A 14690-nucleotide genomic window follows, 5' to 3' on the forward strand; every position below is an offset into this window, starting at 1 on the left:
CAGATCAGTACCATCTCTAGTGTGGATGCCTGATCTTCAAGCTCAGCTTGATCAGCAAAGCAAGCTGCCTGTACCAGCGACGTCCACTTACTATAGACAACACCGATCTCTGAGACTTCTTTCTAGTGGTTAAGGCTCTGGGTTGTTAATCAGAGGATCAGGGTTCAAGCCCCAGAACCTTCATCTTCCTCTTGCCCTCAGTTCTTCTTCTTGTTCCTCTTGCCCTGAGTTCTCCTTCTTCCTCTTGCCCTGAGTTCTTCTTCTTCCTCCTCTTGCCTTCAGTTCTTCTTCTTCCTCTTGCCCTTAGTTCTCCTTCTTCCTTGTGTCCTCAGTTCTTCTTCTTCCTCTTGCCTTCAGATGTTTTCCAAGAGGTCATATATGACATTATATGATGAAACCTGTCTCTGTTTTTAACAGTAGGCTCTAGCAGCTCATTAGAGTCGCTCAAGCCAAGTGTTTTGGTTCTGTCGCATCCTGAGACGTACAACTGTTAAGATCTCAGCTTGCATCTCTATGAACGCTTTTCTGACGCTAGTTAACGTGAATACAAGCTAGGGTTAGTAAGTGGAAGGTGGAAGGATGGAGAGATGCAGGCTGTGCTCTGACGGAGGACCGAGCGTGAGGTAAGAGTTGGCCAAGTTTACACCAGTGAGCCGAGAGTTATGAGAGGTGGCAGGCGTGAATCGTGTGTGCTGCCGGCGCTGGAGCGAGCGAGTGCAGGGGAGTTATAAATCTGAAAGCAGAGGGGAGCAGTGGAACAGGACAAGCAGGGGAGGAGCACTCGTAAATGTCCTGAATGTCCAACACACACAAACACACACACACGCCTTCCTCAGATGCCCAATCACTCAGCTGTTCAGTTAGCATACTGAAGCGTGACTGTGGCTCTCCTTGAGTAACACACCTCAAGATTTCACACAAACATTCGTAGAGACGCCATCCTCTACGTCATGGCTAAGATACTTAGCAAAAAAGCTACAAAAGATATGTTAAAGGAAAAAAAACAGGATGGCTGGTTAACTTTCCATCAATTTTAAGAAACACTTTATCAAATTATATCAGCTTAATCCTTCATAGCAGAATATGGGGCAATAAAAAGGGTTACTGAATATATTTTGATTATTTCTAGTAGGTTAGTTTTTTTGCAATTAGACATTAGACCAGGAGTGAAAACAAACCTCAAGAGTGTTCAGCAATGCTAACGATGTTATAACATGTAAATCTGAGTCATTTCGGAGATCAGAGCCTTGCGCAGATGTGTGCTCTCTGGACGTTGCCTTGTTATTATCTGCGCTATGCTAATAATGATACATGTGCTGCACCCGCGAGGGGGTTCGAGAAAAGCATGCCCTATATACAGGGCTGCTTCGGGATGGAGAATCCCTGCGGCGAATCTGTCGACCCTGCTGAAGAGCTTGGCTCTGAGACTACGCAGCATGTTTTCATCAGGCTTCAGTGTAGAGGGGACAAAAAAAAAAAAAGAAAAAAAAAGGCTGACAATACAAAACTGGCACTGGTCCTGTGAGCTTTTCTTTACACCATGCACAGCAGGAGACACTCTTACACTCTGTGGTGTGTGTGTGGGGCTTGGTAACAGCTATATAATGAGGTGGACAAATAAACAGGACAGGACTGATGCTGGAAGAGTGTGAGAGTGTGTGTCAGAACAGTCAGGGTTGACACTTTACCTTCATGGGGGAGATGTGAGCATGGGCCACGTAGCCGTGGACATTTTCGATCTGTGAGATGTTCTTCTCGGCCACCTGGACAAGCTCGGGGCCCGGCGTCTCGTCCGTGAGCTGAGGCGAGCTTTGCTCTTGTGGAGAGCTGTCCTCATCGTGGTGTTTGTATTTCTGTGGAGGAAACAGAAAGAGAGGACGTGAGGAAGCGACTTCTGAACCCGTCACTTGCCGTAAAGCAGGCGTGGCTTCTGTAACTGTCAGTTTCATGAGAGGGTGTGGTCTCACTAGAGGTCTCTGGTAGAGAGACCACTCCACCTTCACTGTGATTAATTCACAGAGTCCACACCTCTTTCACGTGGACTGTCAGTCCCTGGTTAGGCATCTCAGAAGAGGTGTGGCCTCATTCCAAGTGTCTGTCAATCTCAGAAAAGGAGTCGCTTTAAGTCAAAGAGAAGTAGCCTCTGTAGCTGTCAATCTCAGAAAAAGTGCGACCTCAGTACAGGTCAAAGAGAAGTGGCAAGTGAAAAATACAAGTACAATAGAAGTACAAGTGAAAGAGGAGTGGCCTCTGTAGCTGTCAGTCTCAGAAGAGGCGTGGCCTCAATCCAAGTCAAAGAGGTGTAGCCTATGTAGCGGTCAGTCTCAGAAAAGGCATGGCCTTATCCCAAGTCAAAAAGCCTATGTAGCTGTCAGTCTCAGTTAAGGTGTGGCCTCATTCCAAAACAAAGAGGCGTGGCCTATGTATCTGTCAATCTCAGAAAAGGTGTGGCCTTTTTCTAAAGACATAGAGGATTGGTCTCCGAAGCGGTCAGTCTCAGAGTTGTGGCCTTATTCTAAGAGGAGTGGCCTCTGTTCCTGTCAGTCCCAATATAGGAGGCATGGCCTGTATGAATGCCAGTCCAAATAAAGCTGTAACTGCATCAGTACCTGTGAGACTCCTGACAGGGCGTGGCCTCTGTACTAATGACTCTTAGCAAAGAAACAATCAATGAACAACCTCATGCTCCTCAACATATTTTTTAATAAAAAATTTTCTTATACATGAATCACATTCTATTACACGAATGAATCTCTCTTTCACCACATCAGTTCATCACACATGAAGACAAGATGTATAAACACACACTCCTTATCATCACGGCAGAAAGTGCTGTGACATCCTGTGCTTTTAAAACATTTTTAAAAAGCTCTGAAATGAATGGAGCCTGCACTTATCGTCCTGCACTTATCGTTCCTGGAGATGTTGAATAACACACGTCAAATATTCAGCGAGGAAAATGGGATCCGTGTTCATTTAAATAAAAAAAGTGACTGATGATCCAAATGTTATGAAACAAAATTAGGAGTGAAGGAGTGAATGGACGCTCGGTGGCTTTGTCTGAAACGTGTGAAAGCGCTGCAGCTGAGTAATCCTTAAATTTATGATAATCTTGAAGCGGAACATGCAGTGCGCACACACACACATACGCCGTTTAAAGGTGATGAGCTGGGATCAAGTCTGCGCTGAAAGTCTGTTAGTTTCCGTATTACTCAACGGCGAATTATGTAGCGCGAATGATGCAGTCGGACACGGCGCAAATCTCCGTCAGCTCTTTATATAAAACGGAGCATGCATATTCATGTTGGGGTGACTAACAGGACACGATTAGCATCAACGACAACCATGCTTGGAGAGAAAAATAACTGTACAGCCCTGTTTTTCCTGAAAAGATACCTAGAAGCTTGTTTTATTCCTCTCTTGCCTAAAAATCTTATAAAAATAAAACAGTATTACACGTTAAAACCCCTTCCTATGCTTCTTAATGCTCAGATATTACTTAATGCCACACATTCTAACCCCCCCCCCACACCCCCATTCCTTTCTCCCCTGAGAGCTCTGGTGATGATACAAATCTAAAATAAATCCCCCCTTTTTTCCCGTAATATAGTGGTATAATCCGACACCGGTGCATGTGTGCGTGTGTGTGTGTGGATCTGATGAGTTGTTCCCTGTACGACTAGGGGATGGTGGTTGGGGTTGCCATGGCAACTGGATTCCCGGCCTACCGACGGGTTTTTCTCTGTAGGTTCATGTCGTGTTAGTTAAAGCTCATTTACATGTGTGTGTGTGTTTTTAATACATGTACACATTTCTTCATCAGATTCAAATCATCTAAAACCATGGGCCAAGCAGACAGGATCCATCACCAGGCCTTAAGGTCATTCGGTCAAACGTTACAAAGACGGAATGGAGAGAGAGACGTTAGAAAGTCTTCTCTGGATGAGGAGGACACGAGGAGGAGGAGGAGGAACTCCACGCAACGACATCCACTCAGCATTCAATCACGGCCTGCTGCGGATTACGCAAAACCGCTCTAAACACACCGGAGCGCTCAAACCGGCCCAGTTCCTGCGTGAGCATACGCCGAAACGCTTCTCGCTGTCAAATGAACAATCAGGAGCTAAAACGTGGAAGAACCCTGTCGTGAATTCGTACGACTTTTAAGCATTTAATCCGAAACCGGAAGCTTAGTGAAAAAAAAACCCAGAACTCCTGTGCGCCAAGAGGGAGAATTAAAATTGAATTAAAATAATGACACACCACCTGCTCCTACGCCATTAGGAGCTGGAAGTGATTCAGTAAAAAGCTCTCTGCCCACACCACCAAATGACCTACCACCAACACACGGAATATTCCGCCGACCCGAGAGCGCAAAAACAAAGGGTTCTAGAAAGATGGTGGCTCCTGCTGACGTACACCGAGCGTCCTCCAGCTCTACGACTCGCAAAAGATCAAACAGAAGGGAGTGAGAAATGAAAGAACTGAACCGACAGAAAGGTGTCCTAGTTTAAAAATGGACAAAATGCCAAACAGATAAACAGTGCTGTACTGCGAGCACACGGAGTCCGGAGTCTGGAGGAATTCTTTCAATATTCTATTGGCAAAAAGCGAGGAATGAATATAATCCAGTGAATTATTCTCTAATACCTCAGCTGTAGTGTTACTAACAATTTGCTTCATGTAGGCTGAGAAACCTGAATTGCTTTCATTTTAAAGAATAAAAGGTCTCTCTTAGGTCAACTTATTACTACACTGATCAGGCATAACATTATGACCACCTGTCTAATATTGTGTTGGTCTCCTTTTGCTGCCAAAACACAACAAACATTGATGCACTATTCAGACACCTTTCTATCAGAACCAGCATTAACTTCTTCAAAAATCTGAGCAACAGTAGCTCGTCTGTTGGATCAGATCACACGGGCCAGCCTTCGCTCCCCACGTGACCACTGCAGACCGGGAACACCTCACAAGAGCTGCAGTTCTAGAGATGCTCTGATTCAGTGGTCTAGCCATCACAATTTGGCCCTGCTTCAAACTCGCTCAAATCCTTACGCCTGTCCATTTTTCCTGCTTCTAACACATCAACTTTGAGGACAAAATGTTGACTTGCTGCTTAATATATCCCACCCACTAACAGGGGCCATGATGAGGAGATCATCAGTCTTATTCACTTCACCTGTTTACATGCACATAACAGTGAACCTATGACTTTTTTTTATTTCTCACTGAAATCAGATCAGAATGTTGTAGCTCTGACCACGTCAACTCGGTTACAGCTCTCCAGCATATCTATATCTCTGCCTCGTAGATAAAGCAGCTGTTCCTTCACTCGGAAACATGGAACATGTCAATCTGAGCTCGTTAGCGTGAGGAAGCGGGTGTTGAAGTGTGAACCGCGGCTCTTCGGCTACCGTGACGGCGTTACGCCGGTGTGTGTCTCCTCTCTTCTCCTCAGAGCTCATTCCTATACAGAGGCTCAACTCTGCTCTGCCTCGCTATTGTTTAATTATTGCAACACCGAGGAGGGGAAACGAAATCCGTATCCAACTCATGCCTTGCAACGCGGCTAAAAATAGCGCTTGTGCATGCAGCCGGCATGTCCCGAGAGAAAGGACGATTGACGAAGAAATTAGTATTTAGTAGAGGAGCTGGCCGACGCGCTGCACAGGATCCCTCGTACATCACTGTCATGTGGACGCATTACTCAGAGTTTAATCAGAAAAACACTCACAATTCAATCATTTCGGTAATTAGGGCCTCTCTCTGGTTCTTGCTGCTGGTGAATAGCAGACCAGATTTATTTTTCCTCAGATGGAACGAACAGTGAGTCGTCTTATTTAACACTTAAACCCTGCGATGGTGATCTCTGTAATTCTCCAAGCATTTCTGATAATATTACTAAAAACAAAGATGCAACTGGTGCATTGAACTTGGACTGGTATACATATCGATGCTGCGGTCATAAATATTTCTCTCCGTTACGGAGGACCTCATCTTTTGTGATGGTTTTTTGTTAGCGACAACCTGGTTAGCTACCTGTGATGCGTAGTTCCTTCAACGAAACAGCTAACGGAACATACAGAGCCTTAGATTTCACAAGCGTGTGTATCTCTATATTAACTGACCTGGTATATATCCAGCTCAAACCAGTTGAAAGTCAACACTTCGGGTGCATCTCAATCAGCTCCCTGGTTCACTAGTCAGGGAGCTGATCAGGGAGTCGGTTATTTTAAGGTCCGTCTCTCCTGTCTTTTGCAAAAACCGGTGCTTGCTATTGCTGGAAATCTCAGCATCATAACTTCTGAAGCGTCTGGGCTTCATGATAGCGGATGAATCATCTTTTAACCAACTTTGTCTGTGACTTCGTCCTAGACGTGCAAGTAGCTTTTTATCGCTGATGTAGCTGTTAAACGATTATTTATGCTAGCAATTTTTGTTTGCATCTAGCCAATTTTTAAGTGATGAACGATGTAAAAAAAAAAAAAAAAAATCCACTAGCTAGTCCTGCTTGAAGCCCCATGACATAAACGTGTGTAAACGTGTGTAACGTCACGATGTGTAGCGAGTCCTAAACCAACTTGTGTACAGTCTATACTGACTCACGATCTAGGGAACTAGGGAGCCAATTGAGACGAACCCAGTGTTTACAGTCCACGCTGTGAGTGGCCATTTTGATTCGGACATCATGTGCCGAACTTGAGTTGAGAAGATCAAGTTTGGAGAGTGTTTTATACCAAAAAAGTGGGACAAGAGCGATTTTATGTTATGACTTATTAATAGTAATTCAATATTTATAAGCTTTCATTAATATTTATAATCACGATTTACAATTTTTTTAACCTTACAGGAATCTCAGGAGGACACATGAACAAACCAGAACCAGAAAAATAAAGGGTTAAAAAAATCTCAGGGTCTTTTTTTGTGGTTGAAATCAAAAATACGTTTGACAAAAACAACAGTGTATCTCTAACTTCACAGTAATATGGAGAACCTGGATCCTATTAGGTTTAATGGGTTATAATTCAATCAGTGGATGCTACTCTGGTTTAGACGCGATTGAAAACCCAGGATGTGGAGGAGTCACATGGAGAGAGCGTCCCTGTGCCAGAACTGCCATCGCTCTTAAACGGGGCAGGACGCCAAACACTAAAGCACTTCACTCACATCTGCGGGTACAAATGATCCCATGCACATTTAAGGTCTTTCTAACCTCTGGATATAAAAAGCTACGGCGCGCAGCAGAGAAAAACGTCTGCCTTTATGAAGTGGGATTAAAAGGTGAATTAGAGCTAAAGTTCAATTCAAAGTCTTTGGGTTGTATTTTACTGAAGCGCACTGGCTGCATCACAGTGAAGTACTTACGTAAAAGGATGGCACCGTCCCCTTTAGGAGGGGACATCAAGAAAAACAACAGAAAACGCCCTATTGTGGAGGGTTTATTCACGGTGGAGGGCAGTGGATTAGATATCGGTCTTTCTATAAATATTAAACTGATACTGTTAAGCATCCTGCTGCTCACTGATCCCAAATCTACATGGCTGGAAAAAGGTATTTATTTATTTGAAATTGTGGATGGAGAGAGCAACACACTGGCCTCTTCCTACGCATCATACAATTCAACTGAAGTGAAATTCTAGGTGTTTTATATCTTTTACAAATCTGAACTGTTTTTCCTAACACGGTTCACAAGATCTGCGCAGTTCTTGATGAGAGAATGATGACGACTGGCAAAAGGTCACTCCACTAATCCAGCGTAATCCAATGGCCAGTTCATTCCAAGAATCGAGAGGATAATGTCATGGTGAAAGCGGCGCAGAGGACAACGCGAGATGCGACACTAATCAGAACCCACACATCTGGGAAACAGAGATCAAGCCCGGTGACGTGTGTGATATCTTCTGCTCCTGTAATCAGTAATTACATGGAGCGTTTTCAGAAAATTCTACCATCTAAATAAGATCTAGTCATGGATAAGAAGCACCAAAGTGGACTGACATGAGACACAGTCTGTAGTTAGGCTACAGTCCCACAATCTCCACCTGTACTGAGACACTAATATGGCTGAAAGTTTGTGCACATCTGTCCATCATCACACTCATGTGCTTGTTGAAGATCCCATTCCAGATTTATTCCCTCCAATCTTCTACTAGATGTTGGACCATGGCTATGTGGATTTTTGATCATTCAATCATTCACAGGAGCATTACTGAGATCAGACTTTAATGCTGGGATGTTGAGGAGACTCCAGTTCATCCCAAAGGTGTTCAGTGGGGTTGAGTCAGAGTAGAGACACTCCAGTTCTTCCACTCTAACCTTAACCTCCAAAGCTTGTCTTCATGGAGCTCAGGTGTTTTTTGTGCATAGGGGCACTGTCATGCTGGACCAGAGAAAATGTAACACTAAAGCAAGCGATGACATTCTCTACAAATTTTTGCTTCAAACATTGTGGAAACAGTCTGAAGGAGAAACACATGTGGTTATACGGTGATGGTAGGTATCCACATACCTTTGGCCTTATGGTGTCGATGAACACTAGCATCATGTTCTCCAGGAAGATCAACTGGGCATACCGTATAAATTTGAGACAACTCATGATCTCGGTAAAACTGCAGGATTTAGCTGCCGAAGATAAGACAACTAACTGCGAGCAATTTGTGATTAGTGCAGAAGGGTCAGTACAGAGTCTTCACTAAACTCACAGGAGATGATCAATTAAAGGAAGAGAAGGTTGGGGTTAAAAGCAGCCATTTTGTTTTACAGAATGCTGGAGTGAATATCTGAATAAAATAAATGCCAACTTAGCTAGCTAGTTATTTCGATTGAAGCTGCACTAGTATCCAACATGTACACCAATCAGGCATAACATTATGACTACTTGCCTAATATTGTGTTGGTCCCCCTGTGGTTGCCAAAACAGCCCTGGCCCCTCAAGGCATGGACTCCACTAGATCCCTGAAGGTGAACCAGCATTAACATCTTCAGAAATTTGAGCAACAGTAGCTCGTCTGTTGGATCGGATCACACAGGTCAGCCTTCGCTCAGTGAGCCTTGGCTGTCCATGACCCTGTCGCCGGTTCACCACTGTTCCTTTCTTGGACCACTTTTGATAGATACTGACCACTGCAGACCAGGAACACCCCACATCAACTTTGAGGACAAAATGTTGACTTGCTGCCTAATATATCCCACCCCCTAACTAGTGCCATGACGGGGAGATCATCAGTCTTACTCACTTCACCTCTCACTGCCCACAATGTTATGGCTGATCGGTGTACTTGTGCCAGTTTTTTATTTTGTACAATCACCACATTATATATGACTAACATTGTGTCACAGCTTATTAATAACTATATTATTAATTTATGATAAAACAACTTTCAAAAATGATATAGCCCTAAATATAAATCCAGTGCAAAAGCATGCAAAGTTTTCTCATTTTTTATTTTTTTAACCTACATTACCCCTGTTATGTCAACAGTATAAAATCTTTTAATAATCCAGAATGTGCTATAAACACAATTTTAAAATATTTTACAATTACGGATGTTACGGAATTCCCACTTTAATTGCTCGATTCTGCTTTTCCCTACACTCGATGCTGATTGGCTCACAAATGATGCATGGTGGACTGTACCATTAACAATTATCCGCTCTCCACAAGAACGGCAAACAGCTCTTTATCTTCTGGTTTGCTCCGATTTCTAGACATTTCTCTTAAATCAATAAAGTCTCAGCATGTATTTTCCACCTACGTACCGTCTTCTGTTCACATCTGAGGTGAAAATATCACGGGAATTTACCACGTGTCGCTCCCGGGACTTAAAATCCGGCCGGCGTTCACACTTGACCCCATGTTCGTTAACTGGCATTAAACCACAAGCAGAAGTGTTTGTAAGAGCGACACATTTCAGATTCTGTATATATTTCAGCAGTAAACATGCAACCTTTTGGTGTTTTAGCGCTTGAAGTGAAAGAACACGTCTATTAAGCGGTGTAGACACAGGTAGGGAGAGAATTATGAGGATTAGTCACCGAACAGCAACACGAGCGCTCACTGTTTTCCCTCCGATTTCCCTCTCAGCAGTCTGGTATTGTTGGCACTCAATTAATGCTCCCCAGGCGAGACTCTAAGCACGTCTGTCAGCTAGCTCAGAAACAGGTAAGCAAAAACAAACAAGCGAAAGTGCGGGGTTTGTGTCGTTCACCCACCTTACAGCCGAACATGAGGGAGATGGTGCTGTTGGTGCAGGCCACTTTACAGTGGCACAGCATGGGCGAGAAGCAGTCCAGCTTCTTGATGCTAGGAGACATTTTCTCATTGACATTTTCGGCCAGCGAGGAGGCGGAGAAGCGTCTGAGCCGCGAGCGCTGCCTGCTCCTTCCCCTCCGACCTCCTCCTCCACCACCTGCCCCTACACCTCCTCCTCCACCTCCGCTGCTGCTGGTGCTTCCCGCTCTCACCATCCACCCTCATTCCTCGCATCACTCCATCGCGCCAGGGGAAGGACAGCCAGACTGCTTCCTTCATCCAGCAGGTGACTTCTCCTCGATTCGCTCCGTCTGAGAGCTTCTTCTCCTTCTTCCCCTCCTTGTTCTCTGGCTGACGTTTTACTTAAGAGTGCTCGCTGTGGCCGAGTCCCCCCTCCAGCTTGCGCCTTCCCCACGCAGCTGTCCGTCAGAGTGTGAGGTGTTTATGTTACGGCCTCATGGGAGCCATGCTGTGTCTGCCGAGCTGTTTGACTGTGCGTGTGAAGTCCAGCTCTCAGGGAAGTGAGGCAGCTGGCTCTTTTCCCCAAGAGAGATGCAGAGTGTCGCGTATGTGAGCGAGGAGAGAAAAGAGGCGGAGAAGAGAGGAGTGGGGGAGGAGCACAAAGCTGTAGCAGCGTGTGGGGTTTATCATCACATGGATACCATCACGGACACTACAAAAACACAAAGCCTGATCTCAAGAGTGTGTGTGTGTGAGAGAGAGAGAGAGAGAGAGAGAAAGGGGGGATTGAAAGGAAATATCCTCAGTGACGGAAGCATTCGGAGTGGGAGGCGGGATAATGAATGGACTTCAGGCATATTTACATGAACTGGAGGACGACTGAGGGGGCGGAGTGAACACCGAGAAGCCAATTAGGACAAGAGAAACAGATTTGTGATTGCGATTGGTCAGTCATCCTGTGACCTTTTGACTTGGCTCTTCCAACACAATAGGAGACAAAACGAACCAACAGACAGAAATAGCCAGAAAGCGAGTTCACGCTCCGCCACTCTTGGCCCCTCTAGACGCTTCTCTACAATAGATGTGATTTCTTAAAGACACAACACAGCTCCTCACATGGATCTCCATTAATAATTCCTAAAACTGGTCATGAGAAATGACCCATGTTTAAAAACATTATTAAATGACTCCCTGGCTAAGAAGGTGTAGGTTCCATGTCTCTGTACCATAGGAATCTATCAGTCCCTGTAATGAAAAAGAGGTGTGGCCTTTGTGCCCATTATTAGACCCAGGACAGTAGAATAAAGGGGGCATGGCCTTTGTACCTCTTAGTCGCAGTAAATGGAATGAAAAGGTAAAGAAAAGGTATGGCTTCTTGGTACAGGAAAATAACCGAATAAGGAAAACAAGACACATCCTCCTTTTCTGTTTTCACCATCACATCAGCTCGGAATGTTCCTTTATGCATCAGATCTCTGATCACATGTTCAGATGCTGTGATGCACACCCCCACCCCCGGTACGAAGGTTCTGTGAAAGCTATGGACTTTGAGATACTCCGAAATGGACATTAAAATCTCATTTCAATCTAGAGCACCACAGATGAACGGGTCACTATCAGCCATGGTTTTTAAGTATTTTAAGCTATAAAGCTTATTATTAAAGAATGAGGTCAGAGGATTACTCTGCTCTCAGAGGCAGTTGTACTCTTTGTGCCAGTTACCCTGTTTTGCCTCTTTTCCGCCGTGTGACTCAGAGATGTGTCACGCACATCACAGAGGCCTGATTAAAGAGCACCGAGGTCCAGGGTTCAATTTCACAGGCTTTTATTGACCTTATTTTGGCATTACTTTAGCACTATTTCTATCACAGCATGACCGAGTCTTTGGATAATTCCACTTCCTTTGAGTCACGAGTGGAGGACGGCCCTTTATATTATCCCTAGCTGCACCCAATCCACGTTCTCCGTTTTGCTGACAGATGACAGCCTCTACACTAAGCCCCGCCCACTTGGCAGAGTTCGGTCGAGTGCAAGATTCCCCGGCAGTGACGGAGGAAAGCCCTCAGCGGGACGGCACATTAGCACAGCTTCAGCACCTCTAACGAGAGGCTGTACACAGCAGGAGGAGGAATGGCCTGCTCATGAGGAGCGTGGAGTAGTCACGACTCTCGCAAATTACGCACAGCTGATTTTGTTAAAGGTTTAATAAGGAGACTTGGGAAGTGAATCTCTGATACATGCTCGGTCGCTCTGTGCGTCAGGATCGGAAATTCCACCTCATGGAGCTAAACAGCACTCGTGGCATTTTTTACCCGACTGTCACGAGCCTGTAATTTTAACTCGCCTTTCTGACGCACCAAACCCATTAATGCAGTGACACACACACACACACACACACACACACACAAAACAGAAGCACACAGCTCCATCCAGTGCTATGAGTCAGTATTGCACTTTTTTAAACCCCTTTTCTTTATGTTTAAATGCATTATTTTACCAAAATTACCTTTCCCTATCATTTCAAAAATATTCAGGCTTATTATCACAGTGCTGTATTGAAACAGACTACAAACGAGCCACTTGCGCATTGTCAATATCCGTCTTTCATATTAAGTAAAAAAAAAAAAAAAAAAAAAAGGTTTAGAGAAGAGATCTGGAGCATGACCACTGCTCTAAAATGCTTCATTGGATTGAAACTGAATATTTATCTGAAATAGTGGTATTCTATATACCCAGAACCACAATAAGTCTCTAACTGGTTAGGTAAAAATGAGTGAAACTGATATGCAGTCTACAAAAACTGAAAAACTGACAAATTATGATGAATCCAGATAAAAAGCTTTGAACGTGTAGTGCTTCATGAAGCCAGTAGATGGAAGCATCTGAATACAAACACCTCAGCCTTGTGGTTTCAACTGGTTTAGTCAAGCATCATCCAACATTTTTATAAAATTTGATTCATATTTTTCACTATTAAGAGCGTGCAAGAATTTCAACCCATTTGCATCATGTAGGAATGAGACCGAGGTCAGTTTTAAATGCTCCGGGGCTTATAGTGTGTGTCTCTGTTGTGTTATAATTTCTTTTTTCCCTCCACGTCATCACTGGTCACATGGTGGCGCTCTGCCTAAGAAAGCAGTGAGCCACTGAGGAGTCTTCATCTTCATCTGACCAAAAGGACACCAGCGCTGAGTCAGCACATGCTAATGTAGCTAAAACATTACAGTCAATCTTGACATATTGTTGATAAATTGTACCTAGATTAGGGCTCCTTAATTTTCATTACTGTTTATTACTTGCTTGGGGGAAGCTCTTGTTTAATTTCAGGTTAGTTGAACAATTATTTGGCGTATGGATGTCCCAGAAGTATCTGTCCCCAATGAGCAAGTGAGGATACGCCTACATCACTAACTCAGCATCTGGGACTGATACAAGGCTTTGGGCAGCTCTCAGTCATGTGCTAGAGTTTGACCATGAAGGGTGTTCTGTCACAGATGGCAAAATACCCCCAAGGGTTTCTTTCTGTCGAGTTCAAGGTTAAATCCCCTGATTAGCCACAGACCACTGACTCAAAACATCTTCAGCACTAAGAAAGCTCCAGAAGTCACTCCAGAAGGAGGCGTGGCCTTGGTGATTTTCAGGCCTAGTGAAGAAGGCATTGTCTCGGTGCCTGCAGGATTGCCAGAAAGAGGTGTGGCCTATGTGCTTGTTAGTCCCCTTGAAGGAGGTGTGGCTTCTTTGCATTTCAGTTCCAATGAAGATGTTGCCTCTGTGCCTGGATGTTATTCAAAAGGTGTCTGTTTGTAACATTAAAAGAGGTGTGTCTTCTGTAAAATGAAGAGGTGTGTCCTATGTGCTGGTCAGTCCCTGAGAAGAAGGCGTGGCCTATTCATAGGTGTTGCCTCTGTGCCTGCTGGTTCCTGAGAAGGTGTCTGCTAGTAACATTAAAAGAGGCGTGTCTTCTGTGGAGGTGTGGCCTATACATGTCAAATCACAGGGAAGGTGGTGTTTCCTCTGTGTCTGCCAGTATCATTTAATGGGAGGCTTGTCTTCTGTTTTTAACATTTTCAATGAAAGAGGCGTGGACTACGAGCTTGTTAGTGCCCACAAAGTGGGGGGCGTGGCTTCTATGCATGTTGTTTCCAATGAAGGAGGTGTTGCCTCGGTGCCTGGCTGTTTCTCAAAAGGTATCTACTAGCAATATTTAAAGGAGGCATATCTTCTGTGAAATAAAGTGGTGTGGCCTTTGTGTTTGTCAGTGTCCATAAAGGAGGCGTGGCTTCTATGCCTGTCGGTTCCAATGAAGGAGGTGTTGTCTCTGTGCTTGGCTGTTTCTCAAAAGGGTATCTACTAGTAATATTTAAAGGAAGCATGTCTTCTGTGAACTAAAGAGGTGGATTATTTGCTGTTCAGTCCCCAAATAGGAGCCGTGGCCTATTCATGACAGTCCCAGGGAAGTAGGTGTTTCCTCTGT

The 14690-nt window shown here is 44.4% G+C and overlaps 1 protein-coding gene across 12 annotated transcripts in view; it reads right to left on the bottom strand.

Annotated features, from left to right (window-relative positions):
- dlg1b (discs large MAGUK scaffold protein 1b) overlaps positions 1–14690 on the bottom strand; it is a 75557-nt gene that overhangs the window by 40001 nt on the left and 20866 nt on the right. For 10 of the 12 annotated variants that reach the window (XM_058417871.1, XM_058417877.1, XM_058417873.1 and 7 more), the window contains exon 4: positions 1689–1853. In XM_058417871.1, coding sequence (XP_058273854.1) covers positions 1689–1853 — 165 coding nt within the window. Of the gene's footprint in view, positions 1–1688; positions 1854–10215; positions 10896–14690 lie in introns of those variants that run through there. The other 2 variants (XM_058417872.1, XM_058417882.1) reach the window with 2 other exon arrangements.

Source organism: Hemibagrus wyckioides, linkage group LG20 (assembly GCF_019097595.1).
Source record: "Hemibagrus wyckioides isolate EC202008001 linkage group LG20, SWU_Hwy_1.0, whole genome shotgun sequence".
Taxonomy (NCBI): Eukaryota; Metazoa; Chordata; class Actinopteri; order Siluriformes; family Bagridae; genus Hemibagrus; species Hemibagrus wyckioides.